Source organism: Panthera pardus, unplaced genomic scaffold (genome assembly GCF_024362965.1).
Source record: "Panthera pardus isolate Hobbes unplaced genomic scaffold, ASM2436296v1 HiC_scaffold_4, whole genome shotgun sequence".
Taxonomy (NCBI): Eukaryota; Metazoa; Chordata; class Mammalia; order Carnivora; family Felidae; genus Panthera; species Panthera pardus.
In genome coordinates, this window is record NW_026526969.1 from 7,822,140 (window position 1) to 7,841,706 (window position 19,567).

The following is a 19,567-nucleotide window of genomic DNA, read 5'->3' on the forward strand; positions in this document are numbered from 1 at the left end:
ACACTTCTCACATGACCCCTTGAAGGATGCATGATATATTTCTGCAGAAGAAGAAGCTGAAGTTTCTGTCCCGATGCTACTGAGATCAACATGCAAATGAGCGATGGAGCTAGCTAGCACTGGATTCTCTCTCAAACGGTCTGTGCTCAAGCTAACTCCTCTGCTCCGGGCCTCCCCAGTGGCTTGGGGTCTGCTGCAGGATCTGGCAGGGACGCAGGGAGGAAATAGAGCCACCAGCCATTTACTGACCGGGGCTGAATTCGGTGCGATTTGCACCCGTTACTCCATCTAGCTCGAGGGCAGGTTTTCTCTCTGAGGGACCCCAAAGAAACGAGGAAATAACCTCTTGGGTTGATACACTGGCTTAAAGAGTTTAATTGGTAACAGTTAAAAATCTCACTTTTAATCTTTAAACTTTTCCTAGTTAAAGTCTTATGATACCTTAACGGTGGGTGATTCTAGAATGATTAAACGTCCAAGTTTATTATTTGAGCTTTATCATTTTGCCAGATACTGGAGTGGCCCTTTAGGAACCAAGTCGTTACCGCCGAAAGGAAAAATTCACCCGATACTTCTGGGGGGGGGGGGGTTCTATGGAGTATCAGAGAGAACAAATGAATAATTTCCTACCCCCACAAAGAGCGGCATTAACAAAACAAAGTTAAATTGAGAGAAAAGTCACATACCGCAAAGTTTACCCTTTTAACGTGTGCAGTTCAGTCGTGTCTGACATTGTCCTAAAGTTGTGCCACTGCTACCACTAGCCAATGCCCGAACATTTCCACCATCCCAGAAAGAAACCTTGTGTTATTAGTCACACACACCCCCTCCCCGCCCCCCCCCCCCCCCCCCCCGGGCCACTTCTCCACTTTCTGCCTCTTTGGCTTTGCCTCTTCTTGACATTTTATAGACACGGGATCAGGAGGCATTTCGTGTCTGGCTTCTTTTACTCTGTGTAATGTTTTCCAAGTTCATCCCTCTTGGAGCAGATGTCACTGCTTCATCCCTGTTGACAGCTGAATAACGTTCCTTTGTATGGACAGGCCACACTTTGTTTATCAACTCATCCCTCGGGGGACATTGGGGTTGCTGCTACTTTTTGGCTCTTTTGAATTATGCTGCTGTGAGCATTCGTGTGCAAGTTTTTGGGTGGACCTGTTCTCCATTCTTTTGAATACATACACACACCTAGAGGTAGAAAGGGTGGGTCGCAGGGTGACGCTATGTTTAACATTTTGAAGAACTGCCAAGGAAAGGCGTTTCTTGAATTCCTTTTTTAAAAAGTTCTATACACAAAAAAATAATAATAAAACTGAAGCATCAAATAAAATTTTACTAGCTGCCTGTCTGAGAAATGAATCTTGCAGGGTAATTTGCATTTTTAAGAATTCTCTTTTGTAAAGGAAAGATTTCCGAAGCAAATGCTATAAATATGGTAAGGCTTTTTCGTGCTATGGTTGTCATCAAGTGCTCATTGTATCCAAAGTGCATGGCTCAAAACAAAGGCCTTGCCCATCAGAAGTGGGGCGGGGGGCGGGGCCTGGGTGGCTCAGTCAATTAAGCTTCCGACTTCGGCTCAGGTCCTGATCTCATGGCTGGGGAGGTTCGAGCCCAGCGTCGGGCTCTGTGCTGACAGCTCAGAGCCTGGAGCCTGCTTCGGATTCTGTGTCTCCCTCTCTCTCTGTCCCTTCCCTGCTTGCGCTCTGTCTCCCCCTCTCTCTGCACCCCCGGCCCCCCCCCCCCCCGCACTCTGTCTCTGTCTCTCTCTCAAAAAAAAAAATAAATAAATAAATACTAAAAAAAAAAAAAAAAAAAAAAGTGAGAGAGGGGCGCCTAGGTGGCTTAGTCAGTTAAGTGTCCAACTCTTGATCTCAACTCAGGTCTGCAATTCACGGTCGTGAGTTCAAGCCCCACATTGGGTTCTGTGCCAGGCATGAAGCCTACTTAAGAAAAAAAAAAAAGAAGCAGGAGAGAGTCATTCTACCAGAGCTGCTGCAGGTTCCTGGACCCCCAACATGAGAAGTGTGTCGGCGGCGGGGGGTTGTCCAGCTGGTGCCCAGCCTGCCTCCCTGGCCTGCTAGGCTTGTAAGCCTCCTCCCCCATCACTGAGGGGCATGTCTCGTCCGCCCAGCTCTGTGAAAACCAGTCTGTCAATCGGCACTGTGGGTCTTCAATAAACCCACCGCTCCCACGTCCGACGAGACGAGGAAACGTATGCCGGTGTTTCAGGCCTTTTGCGTGCATCGGTTGTAGATTCTTACGAGGACAGAAGCACGAAACAAAAGCTGAGTGGTCACTGAAGAGCCGCACGGCCTCCGGACTCCGTCCGTTTGTAGAAGACGAAGAGTGGAGAATTCGCTCGCTACTCAACACAAACGTTCCCAGTAGCTGCTAATAACGTCTCCGCACCGCTTTAGAGTTTAAGAGGCACAGGGGGTCACGTGTGAGCCCCCCCCACCCCCACCCCGACTCCACGATGCAGTAAGTGATGCCGGAAGCGCCCGGCACCCCTCCAGCACCACGCAGGGCACGGACGCCCCCGCTGCTCACCGAGACCCGGCCACGCGGGCTCCAGGCGGCCCGTGCAGGACGTGTCCATTTGAGTTGCAACTTTATTTTTAAGTGACTCTCTTTTTCCAGGCTGAGTCACTCCCCGCAGTGTCTATATAAAGGCTGTAGAGGCAGTGACTAAATGCATTTGGGCCTGGGCCACGACTATATATTACTCCCCCCATCCCCCGGCCTGCTGGCTCCTCCTCTCACGGGGAGCACGGAAGGACTCACAGAGTTGGCAGTGTCGTCCTCACCTCGGCAACAGGGGACTGGGTGACCTGCGTGTGAGGGACACGACGCTGGGGCACACGCTTTCTCATTTCATCCCGAGGGTGCGTCCTGATCAACAACTAGATGGCTGTGGCTTTCCTGAAGAAGGTGTCCCCTCCTGGGCCCCCCTGGGTCCCCCCTGCCGGAGGTGGGAAGGGATCCACAGCCCTAGTTACGGTTGTACGGAGGGACAGCACGAGTTTCCTTTCCAGGTGGTACCCCAAGATGACTCCTGACTTTTGGTAACAGTTTCCCAAGAATGAAAAATTCAGAGCAGCGAACCAAGAAGGGGCGAACCAAGATTCTGCCACTCAGGAAATGAATGCCAGCGAGCAGGCGGTCAGGTCAGCCTTGAAGAGAATGTTCCCTGTCAGGGAGCCGGGTGTGCGGCTGGCATCGGGCCCAGGGCCACCTTCCAGCGTGGATGGCGAGTGAGGGAGGGGCGGTCAGTCCCGGTGTTGACCCCAGGCAGCTGTGCCCATGACAGTCAGGGCCGTGACAGGAGAAGACACGCCATGGCACTCGGGCAGGAGGGACACGGAAAACTACCACCCCGACGATGACCGCCGTGGGCCGGGTTTCACGACGATTAACGCTCTCGAGGGCAAGACATGTCGAGGTACAAGTACGTCGGGACAAAAATGACCATCAAGAGTCCCTAAACGGCAGCCCCAGTTGACATGGCCCCTTTTATAGGAAACGTGAACCAACCTGGCCAAGTTGGGCAGACAAGTGCCTAAGACCGACTCCGGGGTAGCAGCTGGACACAGACAGGGCAGAAATGAGTTCTGAGGGTGGTTCTGTGATGAAATTGCTGCGCCCCTGCTCCCTGCTTCCCCTCCCCGCCCCCCACGAAGGATGGTTCCTCCCTCACTGAAAAGAGCAGGAACAGAACAAAACAAAGCCCATGCTCTTTGTGGAATCGAGTCTGACACTGAGGACCTTTCTTCTGAGAGTCGAGCGTTCCATCCAAATAGCATGGCGGTGAGCTGGGCCTGCTGTCCCCCTGCAGGCGCCCCGGGACCTCCCTGGAAGGGCCTGCGACTCACTCAGCCTCAGAGCCCGGCAGTCAAGAGCACGGACTCAGTGGCCACACCGCCTGGGCTCACGTCACCGCCTGGCCAAGTAGTGGAAAACTTAACTGATGGGAGAACAAGAAAAAGGAATCCCTGAGTGGAATCGTGAAACCCTAGCGCTGTCCCAGACTTTCCAGAAATGACTCTGTTTCCAGGAGTGCGGAGCGGGCCCGGCCTCCCGGGGCCAGTTGTGGGCAGTGCCCACGTGCTTCCACGTCCCTGCTGACCCAGTCCGCAGTCGGCTTCACTGACGCGAATGCCATCCGAGGCCTCAAAGGTCATCCCGGCCTGTACCTGGGATCTCTGATCAGGGCAAGAGCGAAGCAGAAGGCGAGCACTTTGTGGCATACAATCTTCGAGAAAGCCACCACCGCCCTTCCTGCACATACTGTCACCAGCCTAACCTCCCCCTTCACCACCCTCCTCCTGTCTCCCACCCCTACCCCCAGTGCCCTCCAGATGTGGCACACTGAGGCTGCAGATGTGCATCTCGGGGACTGTGTTCTAGGCCAGGGGCTTCCGGGTGAGCTCCAGCGGGTCCAAGAGAAACTATGCAAGCGCGTGCATTTCTCAGGGGAGGAAGGAGGTCCTTAACACCCACCGGTGGTTCAGAGACTGAGAACCAAGGCCCAACAGGGGCCCTGTTGACCTACAACAAGGGTTACTGAGGCACATGGGGCTGAGACCTTTACCACGGATAGAAGAGTGTTTCTGGGGGGGAAGTCTACATTCAGAAGATTCCAATTATAACATCTTAGCACTTAACATGCCAGATCAAGATGTTCAACTTGCTGGTAAGAAAGATAAGGAACTCTTTAAGAACAAGGATAGGGTTGTATCCTCAGGGCGGAACCATCTGGCACATGGAAGGTGTTCCAAAAATATTTGCAAAATGATTACCTGTCACCACAAACCAACTTCTGAAATACTACGAGCTGAAACTACCTGCATTTGTTGTGGGTTTTTTTTTTTTTAATGTTTATTTATTTATTTAGAGAGACACAGAGAAAGAGAGAGAAAATGCTCACACGAGCAGGGGAGGGGCAGAGAGAGAGGGAGAGAGCATCCCAAGCAGGCTCCATGCTGTCAGCACAGAGCCCCACTCAGGGCTCAATCCCATGAACCATGAGATCATGACCTGGGCTGAAATCAAGAGGCGGATGCTCAACAGACTGAGCCCCCCAGGAGCCCCCTTGTTGTGTCTTTTTTTTTTTTTCAAGTTCCCTGAGCTGGCTTTGAGAAGCAGATATCAACTACATCTAATGTGCTCCGTACTCTATGTCCCAAGCTCATACTGGTAACAAACACGCCCTGGACTCGAGGTTCCAGGCTTGTGTGGCGCCCTCCACACGCTCACACACACACACAAATACACAACATATGCATGCATACACACACACACACACACACAGCAACCCCTGTGAGCTGGGCCCTATCATCACACTTTTGACAGGTGACAACGCTGAGGCTCTGGGAGGTGAAGTAATTCACCAGTGCCACGAGGCAGTGAGCCACCGGAGGTGACACGGAAAGTGACAGGATATAGAAATATCCCCCCAGTCTTTTATGTTCACCTAATCAATTATTAATCCAATAGGGAAGGGATGTTTCATTCCAAAATTAAAATTAAAAACCATTTTTCTTCGAAAGGGGCTTTTTCTGTTTGTTTTGAATCAGAACAATGTCTACCACTTTTTTTTGGAGTAATTGCAACCATCTTCAAATTGACCACAATTTGGGGGTTAAAAAGATGTAAGCGGTAATATCAACTGACCGTGAAGGGATTAATCTAATGACACAAAATGGAAACTTAAAAGAAAAAATGCACCATCCACGAAAAACCTCCAGGGCTCTGGCCACCGCGGCACCTGCCACTCTGTGCTCCCGGGGCTCATCCCGTGTGGAAGGACCTGCCCGCTGGCTCTGAGGCCTCCCGCACAGCCCCCCTTTCCCTCTGGACTTGAGCTTCCCCAGCTACCCGTGGGCAGGGCCAGGTTGGAAAACAGAAACTCCCTGTTGGGAGACCAGCACGCTCGCCTCTGACTTTTCTCTGGTGCCCTCGTCCTGCACAGTAGATTCACTAAACATTCGACGGACGCTAGGAGCGCATTATCTTCTTCCCCAGAACACAGAGGGGGGACTCCCGCGTGCTCATCAGCAGTCAGCACACCAGGTGCAAACCAGTCACAGCGCTGGCCACCCGCCCTGGAACGAGGGCCTCGTCCTCACTCGGCCAACTTTCTGAGGTGTGGAGATCCTGGTCTGTGTCCCCCTAAGGAAGACGCCTCTCCGGCCAATGAGCCAATTTTTTTTTTTTTAACCCCCGAGAACAAGTTCTAAGCAACCTTCACTTTTATGTCCAATCTCTCAAAGAGTTTCCTCGACGGTTAAGTGTGAATTGATTCCCTCCGTTGCTGAACGATCCGTCCAGCAGTGTAGTCACAAGAGGGGACCGATGTTGGAAAACCGTGGGGGGCCCCTCTGCACTGTGACCCCAAACAGACAATCCAATATCCCCTGTGGACCCCAGGCCCCGCACTCACTAGAGTCCCGACACGTGCCACCAGACCCCCACACGCGTGTACCCTCCCCCTCCACGAACCCCGGAGGACTTGGCTATAGCTACGCCCCCACCCCCGTGCTGGCCTCACGTGGCTTCACTATTTACACGGGATTCTGGCCGGCTGGTGGCATCAGTGAACCTATCTCCCCTATCGGTTCTCGCCTCAGGGTTCCCACAGGGACCCCACACAGATGTCGTGGACGGTCCTGGGATAGAAAGAGCCGAGGGAAGGGGCGGGAGCCGCAGGGGGCGTCACCCTTCCCGGCTTCCTGAAAATTCCTGTTGCAGCGAGACTCTTCTCATTGCAGCAAGAGTAGCCTGAGTGAGCACTAGCCTGGACCAGCTGGCAGAGGCCAGGAGCGAGCAGCACAGAAACCTTCCGTCCCCTTCCAGGTGTTTCTGGGCCCCTCTTCTCCACGGAAGACAGGGTCTAAAACTGTGCTCTGGAAAGAAATGCTCCAAATGGCATTTATGAACCACACTGCTTCTCCCCCAAGCCTCTTCCAGTGACTGAGATTAGGAGATAAAATGCTACGTGTTTCGGAGGGGGAGGGCTCTTCAAGCTGTGTGAGCTGGTCTCCCATTTCCATGTCAGGGGAGGGGCCGTACCCTCAGTGGCCGGAGGGGAACGCACCCCCTCGGCGGGCCCCCGCCCCCACAGCTGATGGGAGCCTGGGACTCGGAACATCCAGGAATCCGGGTCTCTGCTGCCCTTCATAGTACCGACCATGGGACAGATTATGTTTACTGAATTGTCTGCTGCCTCGGAAGGATGACCTTGACCTTCTGTTTTAGATTTTCCAAGGAAAATGGTCACCAAGGGAAGGGCAGTAAGAACACAGGGCAGAGGATGACAGCTCACTACGGGAACGGTACGAAGGGTGGCTCGAGGGACAGATGTGAAGGGCGCCGGCCAGGGGAAAACAGGAGTCAAGGACAAGGATGAGAGCTCGGGAAACCCCACAGTGAGACCCTCCAGGAAGGCCTGCTCTGAAGTGGCCTTAGAGAAGGAAAGTAATTAGAGGAAGGCCGTCCTGGATCCTGTCTTTACTCAACACAGAGCAGAGCGGATCCCCGATACCACATGGAAGGGGTAACCAGGCCCGAATCTCTACAATGTGCACCTGTGCTTGGATAGGACGGGAAGATCCACGTTTAAGGGAGGGGGTGAGGGCAAGCAGTGCATCTAAAACTTAAAGCCCTTAGGTGGGTCTGCCCCTAAAGCCTCCTTTCTTCCCGCTGGGCTATCGTGTTTTCTCCCCAAATATTTATTCTGAAAACGGAGGGTTAATGATTTGTTTCCCAAAATGACTCACAATAGCACACCCCCTCAAGCAGCAAGCTAGACGGTACACTTGACACGGGTCTGCCCTTGACAGTTCCAATCACGCATCATTTTTCAGGAATATTATCAAAGTCTGGGGCATGCCTCCCAGAAAGCAGCTTTCCTTCCAGACCTGATCCTTTGTCCTGCACGGAAGAACGTGGGCAGTCCGCTCTCGCCTGACGGGAGGGTGCAGGAGGCTGGGGCGAGAGCCCGCGGCCCGAGAACCATCGTGGGCCAGCCTGGCAGAAGCTCCCGGAAAGCAATTCCCACGTCTGTCCAATGGTCTCTAAAACCCTCCTTGCTTTTCGTTTCTTACAAACCCTTGGACAGGGACCGGGGGAACCAGGGGCCTCGAAAACAGACTGGGAAAATGCCGCCTGAGGCCCTCTGAACACGGCCTTTCAAACGTGTACTTACAAGAAAAAAAGAGGAGCCCACGAGGAGCACATTTCCAGTGCCCTTTAAAGCGTATTTCAGGAAACAGAGGCGTTTAACAGGCCCTACCGGACTAAATGTCTGTTCGACAAGAAGGATCGGCACATCGCGTCCTCAGAAGTGTGCAGCCTCAGACAGGGAATCAGGGAAGGGGCCCTCTGAGGACCCCCTGCACCCCCTCCCGCTACGCCCTCGTGCTCGGGGCTCCCGCAAGGACTCGGGGTCACGTGCTAACAGGCGTGGGCACGGAGCGTGGGGGCCGGAGCCCCGAATGGGCCACGCAGCCGGCCACGTGCTCTCGCACACCCAAGTGGGTCAGCAGGCGCATCTGGAATGAGCTCGCGCTCTCCTGCGTTCCGACAACCGACCGACGCCCGAGGGCCCCCGGCCCGCCGCGAGGCACGCAGTCTGCTGGGGGCGAAATGCTTACAAACACAGCTTCTGAATATGTCCGAGGGCAGAGAGACCCCTCTCAAAGACACCTGGACGGTCCTGCGGCCTCACCTCTGGAGTGTTCTTCTTGAACTCTCGGCTCTGCTCGATAAGCCGCTTTCTGGACTGCTCGCTTTCATCTTGCCGGTTCGCCAGTACTGTTGCGGTGGCATCGAGTTCCCTCTGTCGAGAGAGACACAAAGGAAGACAAGGTTGTCACTGCTGCTTCGTACCAGAGGGGATCGTATCTGCATTCGACCAGAACCCGGGAGAGGCCCCCCATGGCTCTGGGCGTTACCACCTCCCGGGCAGAGGAGGGGCTGGGGCCGCAGAGGGGAGTGGGCACACTCGGGCAGTTGCCATCGCCCCGTGCGCACGTCCCAGAACACCACGCTCCCCCGGCTCGATGTGCCGTGGGTCCACACGCACCTCACAAATGACTGCTTCGGGGACAGAACACGCAGACACGTTTTTCTTTGCTAAAGCCAGTGTCAGCCCAATGCCCTGATGCCGTCTAACATACTTATTTTTATTTGGAGAGAGAGAAAGAGAGCGTGAGCTGGGGAGGGGCTAGGAGTGCGAATCCCAAGCAAGTTCCACACTGTCAGCACAGGGCCAGACGCGGGACTCGCACCCATGAACTGCGAGATCACAACCTGAGCCGAAATCAAGAGATGGACGCGTAACCCACTGAGCCACCCAGGCGCTCCTGGTTTCTGTTTTCGGCAAGCTTTCCCTCCTGCCGAGTCTCTGTGCCCTGATGACTCTGCTTTACTCTGGGCTTCTCGCTGGGGCGTGCTATTCGTCTGTCTTCAACAGTGTGGGCCTGGGGGCTCGTGTGCTGATAACTGGGTCTGCTTTCATTTAACAGTACCTATTGTGGGTTTCAGAGAGGTGAGGTTATCATGCCCATAACCTGTGACTAGTTTTCAGGAGGGACCTTTACGGGGCAAATTCCAAGAATAACGATTTGCAGGATGCAGTCAACTTTGGGAATGGGGCACCTGGTAACAACAGCTATTCTCAAGCTACCGTTCTTGCATTGAAACTCTGAGAGCCACCAGGGCCGGGTACCCTGTAAGAGGACCTGGGCTCACACGACAAAATAACGCTCAGAGCATCAGAGAACCTGTGCCCTGGCCTCGGAAATTCTGGGAGGAGCTGCCAACGGGATCCGTTTCAAACAAGCCTGCAGCAGATGGGCCCAGGGTGGTGTCCCGAGCCGACAGCAGGGGCACAAGGACACGCTGCCGTAGCCACCAAGAGGCCCATTTTCTTGCGCAGCGGCCTCAGTTACTAAAGACACACACTGGCATCTTCTGCTTAGGATCCGATGTGGCTGTTGCGCATGGCTTCTCCGTGGTATGCCCCATCCCCTGGGGCCCAGCAGGGCAAGGACCCAATTGAGGACTGAAAAGCGAGGCAAATCAGACACAGAGATCCTTCCACAGACATCCGGGAAGCACGTGAGTCTCCCCCTCCCCCACCCCCGCCCCTATGAGGTTTCACCTGCTTCCCTTTGTGGCGGAAGTAACCCGAGGAGTTTGGTGGGGCCTCCTGAGGGGCACTTCACTCGTACAGTATGGGGCGGGCCACTGCCAGAGAGGACGACAGGGCGCTGGAGCCACATCCAGCGTGGTGTCGACTTGGAAATCATAAGACGGTTTTTACTGGGGGGGTGGGGGGTGGGGAGGGGGAGACACTCCCCACCGCACTCTCTCTCCCCTGTCGTGTTTCTGGCATTACAGCAAATCTTGAGCAAACAAGTCCAAAAGAATAACATGGGCTAGAATTCAAGAACAGATGTCAAAGCTACTGCAGAAAAGAGGGAAACACTGCACATTTTGATAGACCACATTTGAAACACATCCCAGTCGAGTGAAGGCAGGGAAAAAAGAGCAACCGAAACGAATGTGGTGATGCGGGGATGGAGACGGAGAAGAGAGAGCAATCGCAGATAAGCAGAAGGCTTTTCAAAAATATAAACAATCTGGTAAGGAGGAGGACTTAGACGGCTATATTTAAGCAGCAGGAGCAGAAGTTATAAAAGGAGGCTTCAAGAAGTGGGGAGAAACGCCAATATTGAAACATGACAGAAAAAGTAGAGTTGATGTTTTGTTCTAATCGCCCGCAGATGCAGAAAACTTGGGCACTGACTGCTTCCAACGAGGACCTAAATTCCAGGGCGGGGGGGGGGCTGTCACCCAATCGGCCATAACGGCTGGACGGTGGGGGGCACAGAGGGGACTGCGGTCCCAGCCCTGACCCCCACCTTCCCACCTAGAGGGACGAGCGTGGGGACAGTGGGGCAATGCTGCGGAAGACGTGACAGACCGCACGGTCCCCTCGGGTCCCCGCATGCCCCACACGCTGAAGTCCGACCCAGCCCACGAGATCCATGGGCACATCCATCAGAAAACCCCACCAAGGAGGGCTGAGTCTGAGACAGGACCCTTGATACAAGGCAGCGAACCCACCTTTGTCACAGGGCCATAGGGCCAGTGAGCCTGGGGTGACGTACTGCTGGCAGTCGGGGACCCCCCTGGGGGCCGCCACACTCCCTTCCCCACGCGTGCAGACATACGCAGGTCCACATGAGAAACGAACGCGGGTCTCCAGATTTAATACCGTGCCTCGGCCCGCCAGCACGGAAACCGACCAGCACCGCCAAGGAGGACAGGCTGGGCTTGCCTGGCCCCGGGGTCTGGTTGGTCAGACTTAGGGCTCGCGATCTTTGACCAGGCCCCTTACAAAACCACCACGAGGCCTTCTGAAGGACACGGAGGCTTTGTACGGTTGTTGGGACGACGCAGAGAAGAGACGGCTATTAAACATAAGCCAAATACTGTTTTATTATCTACCCGGCCCGCCTATGCTCAAAGTGTCAAATACAATGACACATTAACAAGGGAATTTAATGTGTTGACGGGAGGTGGCGGTGGGGGCCTAAAAGACAGAACCCTCAGTCCCGGAGTCACTGGTCACGTGTACAAAAGAGCATGGAGGGTCCCCACACCTGAAAGGCACTCAAAACTCGCCAAGAGAAAACAAAAACCAAAAACCCACACCTGGGAATCAACCAGTGTCCAACGAGAGCGTGTTGGCATATCCACTCAAGGATCATTCTGCAATGGTAAGAAAAAGTCCTACATGTGCTAGGAGACGGGCTGATCTTCGAGATATATTTAAGCAAAAAGAGCAAAGTGCAAGAACAATGCCAGGATTGTTTAAAAGAGTATCTATACATATGCTTGCATAAGCTTTGATTGTCTCCAGAATGATACAAAAGACACTTGTAACTGCTTGGCTCTGAGAAGGCGCTGGGGGGAGAGGGGGAGGGGGGAGGCGGAACCTTCCCTTCAGTGTCCAGCCGACCCTCGAAGAACATGGGTTTGAACTGCACGGACCGCTTAGACGCGGGGGTTTTTTTATAGCACAGTACCGTAAATGTATTTTCCCTTCCTTATGATTTTCTTCGGAACGTTTTCTTTTCCCTTTATTGTAGGAATATGGTATATGATACGTAGGGCATACAAAGTACGAGTTAATCGACTATTTATGTTATAGGCCAGGCTTCCAGTCAACAGTAGGCTCTGAGTAGTTAAGGTTCAGGGGGAGTCAAACGTTGAATGTGGATTTTTGACCAGCCGGGGGTCAGCACCCCTAATCCCCCCATTGTTCAAGGGTCAATTGTATCTCTGACTATTCTAGCCATGTGCATGCATTATTACCCAATTCGAAACACTGTATTGTTAACTTTTTAAATCCTGCTAATGTGAAAAATACACACATATATTGTTCTAGAAACATATTTTACATCGTGCGGCCCACAATAGGCATGTTCATGGCCCGCGTGTCCCCCTGCCCAGCAGCAGAGGCCTGGAATAGATGAGCTCTTGACTCACTCCGGTAACTCAAAAACTGAGGCAAGCATGTCCTTTGTCAAAACAACAGCTGTTTCTTGCACAACGCGTCGCACACTGGCCAGTCTCCGGGCTTACGAACGAGGAGGAGGTGGCCAGTTACAGAAAACGCCGCTCACCCAGGCCAGAGCTTTCCCAGGGAATGGCAGAGGAGGGCGTCCCCTCAAAACGATTTAGAAATATTCTCCCGCTGGAAACAGCCGACAGCCCCAAGTCCAAAGTCATGGGAAGCTGGCAGGGCTGGTGGCAAACCGGCGGGCTCTGAACACCCGGGCACTTTCAACTAGGCTGGAAGTGGTGGAAATCGTCCCGGGTGAGTGTCCCACAAGGACAGGCACCTGGAGGCAGAAACTGCGGTTTTCTTTCAAAGTCATCGTGTGGCAGCCGATGCCAGGAGGTGACGAGGCCCAGTGTTTGAACCTGAGGCCCCGTGTGCACGGGCACACCCCCTGCTATAAGGCGGGTAGGCTCCCGCAGAGCCGTGGACGCCTGGAGTCCTGCCTTCCTCTGGCGAGAACTTCTGGCAGGCTTTCCCTCCCATTTCTGACAGATCCTCAAAGGGCAAAGTGCCTAACTTTTTAACTTTCTCTCTGCCTGAACTCCAGCCTCTCAACCGAGTATTAAAGATTTATCAAACACAAGAAACAGGGGCGCCTGGGTGGCTCGGTCGGTTGAGCGCCCGACTTCGGCTCAGGACATGATCTAAAGGCTTGTGAGTTCGAGCCCTGCGTTGGGCTCTGTGCCGACAGTGCGAAGCCTGATTGGGATTCTCTCTCTCTCCCTCCGCTCTCTCTCTCTCTCAAAATAAATAAATAAGCTTAAAACACACACACACACAAACACACACAGGAAATAAAATGTGACCACAAGCCTATTTAAAAGAAAATTTTCCCAAATAAAACAGGTCTTAATAACCTCAGTGATCAATTTGAAATCAATTTGAAGTAGGTATGCCTGCCGTTTGTCTGTATTGAACTGGGGGGGGGGGGGGGGGTACCTGCAGTGCTTTTGGGAGACTCCTCTCATAAAGTCCCATTGCCAGGCCCTCCTGGGCTCCCTGTTCCTCCTGGGCCCAGGGAGGTGAGCCCTCTCCCCCAGCACCCTTGGGGTGGCCGGAAAACATACCTGGCCAACTGCCTCCACAAGGCAAATAAGTATTCTCTGCTTACTGTCTGTAACTTTAAGTGAAAGTTCGTTCATCTGGTATTTCCTTTGGGTTTACCTGTCAAGCTAATCAAACAGCAGATCACGTATACGAATCCAAAATGGCTTTATCGGTGAAACCAAGAGGACCCGTACAAAAAGGGAAAGGCAACCCCGGTCTCTGCATGGGGTGGTCCCGGGGCTTTTTCTGCTTCATTTCCAGCAACAGGGTCATTTGGACAACTACAGGAAGTGGGTAAGGGCCCCAGCCCACCAACAGCCGCCCCCGCCCAGCCCCCTACACGGAACAGCTTTAGACACCTCGGACAGTGGCCTCAGAGCAACCCGGCCGGGAATCCAGGCTCCATCCCAGCTGTAACCTGTGTGGTTTTGGTCCAATGAGATTCCCTCTCTGGAGGGAATTAAGATAAAGCATGTTCAGTTCGGGGCACGGGACGTGCTCCATCAAGGGGAGTTTTTCTGTACTATAAGAGCCACGCACTTGACCTCAGGCCTGAACTCAGTCTGCCACCAGTGTCTCCAACCAGGTCGGGGGCTCCAGAGAATGCACGGATGAGTCAGAAGCCGACCCTGACCTCCAGGTGCCCACCGTCCAGCGGAGGAAACCAGGCAGGCACGGAAAAGCAACAGGACAGAAGGGCCTGGGCCAGTGGAACCAAAAGAGAGCAGGGGTTAGAAAAGGGAGAATATAAGTTCCAGAAAGAAAGACCTATGAGCTTTCGCAGAAGATGCCCATCTTGGCTGGGGCCTGTGGGGGGGATGGGCTCAATCCCCGTTACCCTCCCCCTCCTCCTCTTCCCCTCACTGAGTCCCTGGCACAACCCGGGTGGGGGGGCGGTTGCTGTCAGAGACCAAGAAGAGGGGCTCAGAGGAACCAGGAGCCTGGTCAGGCCCCCCCAGGGTAGGGGTGGCAGGGACACAAGAGGAACACGCCAATATGGAAATAACTGGGTTCAAATAGAAGCACGGAGGCTGCTTCCCCAGACATGTCCACCAACAGCAACCAGGACACCCACCGTAAGTGGACAGGTACGTGTGCACACATTTCATTTGCTCATACGTACACAAGACGCCTCTGGAAGAGATATGGGTACCACCCCGTATCCTGGGGAGGAGGACGAGGAGGGGGGGCCTTTTACTTTCTCCCCTTTATACCCTTTGAATTTGAGCACCTAACTGTAATGTCTTCTGCTAAAAAGTATGCATTTATCTCTCCAAATGTCAGTTTTTCCCTACAATGAGACGCAGGCTCTGGTGGACGGATAGGCCGGCTGACTGCCCCCCCCCCCCCCCCCCCCCCGTTTCCCAGAGTGGTGCTCCCCGCGGAGCTGCGGGAAGTGCATTTTGTTCCGTCCGTGGGTGTGTGCACCGACAATGCACGGTATTTAAAGGAGAACCTTGCAGAAGTCCTGAAGCAAACGCCCCTGCTTTCACTTACTTTGTAAGTTTCGGCAGAGGACCGAGTCTGAGGCTGTGTTTCTCGGGTGCCCTTTTCAGACCCTTGGTTCTCACCCATCGCTTTCCCCGCGCACGATCCCCGATTCACTGAGAGTCCCACCAAAATCTGAATCGCGGCTACGGGGCTGTCAGGCGGTGGCAGCCAGGGGCCGGGGGTGAGCACTCCCGCTCGGGAAGCCCTACGTGCCGCCGGTTAGACAGACCTCCGGCGGGGACCCTGGGGGGCACTGAATGGTGGAAAACAGCACACCTAAAGGCAGGAAGGCAGGGATCCTGGAGTCCTACAGGAGCTGCGAGAGTGCACCCGGACACAAGACTCAGGCACCCTTTATCCCCTGGGAGCACCAATGACCTCTCTGAGCTGGGGGGAGCTGTAAAGGTGGCCAGGACAAGCACACACCCTCCCGGGGAGGCAGGAGAGGGGATCTGAGCGTGTCAGTCCTAGGGGGCCTCGGATAAGACCATGGCACACTGGCTTTCCTCTACTGTCCCCAGAGGGCTGGGTCCCCTCCCTCCCTCAGACCCTCAGCGTCAGCTGTTCCCTCCACTTGGGAGACCTATCCCTGCTCCCCTCCATCAAACTGTCAGAGGAGCTCCGATTGAACACCATTTCCCCAGCCCCCAGCCCCTCCCACCCCCCTCCGGAAGAGACTATAAGGTATGAGCCCAGCTCCCTGAACTGTGCCCTGTGGCAGTGACCCTGGTTTGCAAAAGGGTCTGCAATGCTGCATTTGCGTGCAAGTGTGTGAGATCAGCACGTCTCCCGATGGGCTGTAAGCTCCAGTAGGGCTCGCCTTCTGCTCACTGGAGAGTTCCCAGCACTTCACATGGCAGTGGGGCACATCACAGGTAGGCAGTCAATATTTGCTAAATGGAAGGGTAAGCTTAAGAAAGAAGGAAAGGAAAAATAAAAAGCAAAATATACAGGAAGGGGGCAGAAATTTAACAACTCTGCAAGGCTTCCTTCTAGTCGGAAAGAGAGGCTGCAAGCAAAAGGCTGGCCCGAGCACTGAGGCCTTGAATGGTAGAGAATGTTTGAGAACAGTTCAGGAGACTGTGGGGGCTGAGGAGGAGGAGGAGGAGGGGTCAGCTGACAGAGCCAGCTTCTTAAAGGCAAGATGGATGGGAAAGGAGGCGTGGGGGGCCTGGAGGAGACCCACACTCCCCTCTTGCTCAGCCTCAAAGGATCCTGGGTCGAGCCCTAAAATGGCACCATTTTACGAGAATTAGGATCATTTGCCCACGAGGGACTCCTCCCTGCTGGAGCCACCCTAGCAAGCTCTCCTAGCAGCCTAGGAAACAACTTTCATTGAGCCCCCTCCTAAGAATGCGGAACGGGAAAACAGTGGTGGGAAAGTCCATCCTGACAGTGCTTTGGGGAAATCAGACAGCAGCAAAGCAGATATGGGGTTCGCTGCTGGGGCTCTTCCCCTGCCTATGAGAAGGGCCCGCATGTGCCCCCTTCTCTGTGTCCACGTGCCCCCAAGAAGGAGATCCCAGGAGGGGTCCGGGGGAGGGAATGCTCTTCCCAGGGCACCCAGTACAGAGCCCAGCTCCAAGCAGGGACTCAGTAAACGCTGGCCACAGAGAAGTGAGCTCTCTGCGTTAATCACACCCCGTGGCTCTTCAACTCAGGGAACAAAGAAGTGGGCAGGTGAACAGGCAAGGGACTGCCTACAGTTCAGGTTTCTAGCTCGCTGGGGGCTGAATCCAAAACACTGCGCATTCCAGCCAGCCGTCTTCTCCCACCTTAGAGGGGGACGCAGCCTCCTGGCCGGGTCCCCAGGGCACAGGTGATGTACTCACAGCACGGGTTTCCCACCATGAGAGTGGGTCCTGCTCCCCCGCACCCCGGACAGAGACAGGGACAGGGACAGAGAGGAGGTGCCTACGGGGCGGTGTATTGGGGGACCAGTGTGCCTATGGACCTGTTAGCTCTGCGACCAGCCGGGCTCTCTAACCTAAACCAGGGACACGAATACACATCTCACAGGGCTGTCATGAGGATTAAATAAGATAAAATGCCCGGGACGATGACAATGGTAGTTCCTCTTCTCCTCTCCCTATTCAAGCTGACCCCACCTCGTATGAAGATTATTTCCTCGTGCTGCTCTCGCTCTAAAGATGCTATTGTTCATCTAATACGTACTCAACAGTTCTCAATTCTGGGACACAACTTGGTATTCATTCCTGATCTAGGAAATTCAAGTAAAAAGATTTACTCCAACACAGACTTCCTCCCTGTCACGGTTCCATCTAATGACTCCACCACTGGGGATGGCAGGGGCAAGCTTTCTCGGTGTATGCTTTTTATTTTTACTGTTAAAGCAGGCTCCGTGCCCACTGTGGAGCCCCACACGGGGCTTAAACTCACAACCCTGACATCAAGACCTGAGCTGAGATCAAGAGTCGGACGCTTAGGGGACTGAGCCACCCAGGCACCCCCTCGGTATCTACCTTCAAATGGAAATGCGATTTTGAACCAAGTGAATGCGTTACCGACTCAGAAAATAAAAATAAATAAAGGGGCCTAACAAAGGCTACGAGCACAGAGTTTTTATACAAGCCCTTTTGTGAATTCCTCGGGATTGAGAAATTTCAATAGAGCACCGAGATCTTGTTTTTTGTTGTTCCTCACCCTGCTGAAAACCCACTATGCAAAGACAAAAATGCCAGATGTATCCCACAAGCATTGCACTACATATAATACTTGCCAGACTCTCATTTAAACAGTGAGACGTGAGAGACGGCGTCTCAGTGATGCATAATGAAATACAGACGGATCGGAGCACCGGTGGGGCAAACAGTAGGTCCGCGTGGCCCGGGGCCGGTGCAGGGAGAGGGCAGGACGCGTTTAACCGGGACGAGAAGGCTCCTGCTTTACATATTGACCAAACCATAGGAAATTGCTGACACTTGCCCAGTTTTGAGCTACAAAAATTAATGTCTGTTTCGTAAGGAGCCTTCTTTACCATTCTCTTTGGCTAGATCACAAAACAAAACTAAACTCTGCCCAGCAGCCTCCACCGAACAGCAGAGTGCTGACCCCCTCCCACCTTGGACTTCTCCAGGGCGCCCAGAGAACCCTTCCTCCGCTCGTAGCCCCTCCACCTTGTCCTTGCTAATTATCTCGTTTGCTTTCTCTCCCGGGGAGAAGCGAGAGCCTCCTTGTCTGAATACCTGGTCTTCTGCCTCCTCTGTGTTCCCCTGCAGGACCCACACTGGGGGCCAGGGAGGGCCAATGAAGTCTGACCTATTGGCATCCCCCGGCCACACACACACACACACACACACCCGTGGGCCTCGGGATGAACTTGAAAGAGAAGCAGTCACAGGAGCTTTGCCACTCCCATGTCACAGATGAGGAGACCGAGGCAGGGCACGTCTGTGACTCCCCCTTGCTAACAAATGCCCAGGGAATAGCTCCCTCCACTCCGTGACTCCCGTTCTTCTTACACTTAATGCACATTAGGAGACGTATTCTAAAACCAAATGAGAACTTGTTACAATTTTAAAACGTCCACGTCCACAAAGGTTGATCCCGGAGGGGCTGTGGTCTAGTTCAAGGGAACTGCCCCGCTGCTCTCTGGCTGCAGGACAGGAGACGAGTGTCAGAGAGAACAGAAGCCCCGAAACCCCCACAGCTGCATTCAGGATGCCGGCAGATCTGTAGCAGGCTGGCCCGTCAACCAAGTAATTGGACCCAGGGACCAATTAATTGAGGAGAATGAATGAGACTGCACTATCCCAATGACAGCCACTAGCCACATGTGGCTATGTCCACTTAAGATAAATTAGAAATTCAGTTTCTGTTACAGTAGCCACACTCCAAGGGCCAGTGGCCAACTATATTTGATGACACAGATAAAGACCATTCCATCAATGCAGGAAGTTCTACCACACACTGCTGGTCTAGAATGACTCTCCAGGGTCCGAGGGTGATGCTGTTAACTGTTATAAGACTGATACTTAACACACTGATGAAACTGACGATAAGCTGTTCGGGGGGGATCGGCCCAAAGTACCCCACCAAGGGATCAGGGGCCAAGCCAAGTTCTGAACCCAGACCTGGGAGACCATCTCCATGGAAGCTGAGGCTCTCAGCAGTAAACCACGCAGACACCCCTTCCCCGTGTCCCAGCTTAACGCACTTGACATTCTCCAGCAAATAGGGGGTAAGGTCACGGGCTCAAAATTAGGCAGGGACACGAATAGCATGTTTTAATCTCAAAAAATAATGATGCCACTGCCAGAAGGAATAGCTCCGATCTCATCTATGCTGGTAAACGCTTTTCCCCTAAAGTATTTGTTTCAGAAATAAAGCCCTTAATTTGAATGCTTTAGGAGCCAAAATTTCTGTCTGTTG

The 19,567-nt window shown here is 53.6% G+C and overlaps 1 protein-coding gene across 13 annotated transcripts in view; it reads right to left on the reverse strand.

The window, feature by feature from the left end:
• Positions 1-19,567, reverse strand: part of CUX1 (cut like homeobox 1) — a 376,245-nt gene that overhangs the window by 278,209 nt on the left and 78,469 nt on the right. For 11 of the 13 annotated variants that reach the window (XM_053894158.1, XM_053894157.1, XM_053894156.1 and 8 more), the window contains exon 2: positions 8,729-8,839. In XM_053894158.1, coding sequence (XP_053750133.1) covers positions 8,729-8,839 — 111 coding nt within the window. Of the gene's footprint in view, positions 1-8,728; positions 8,840-11,133; positions 11,399-19,567 lie in introns of those variants that run through there. The other 2 variants (XM_053894159.1, XM_053894152.1) reach the window with 2 other exon arrangements.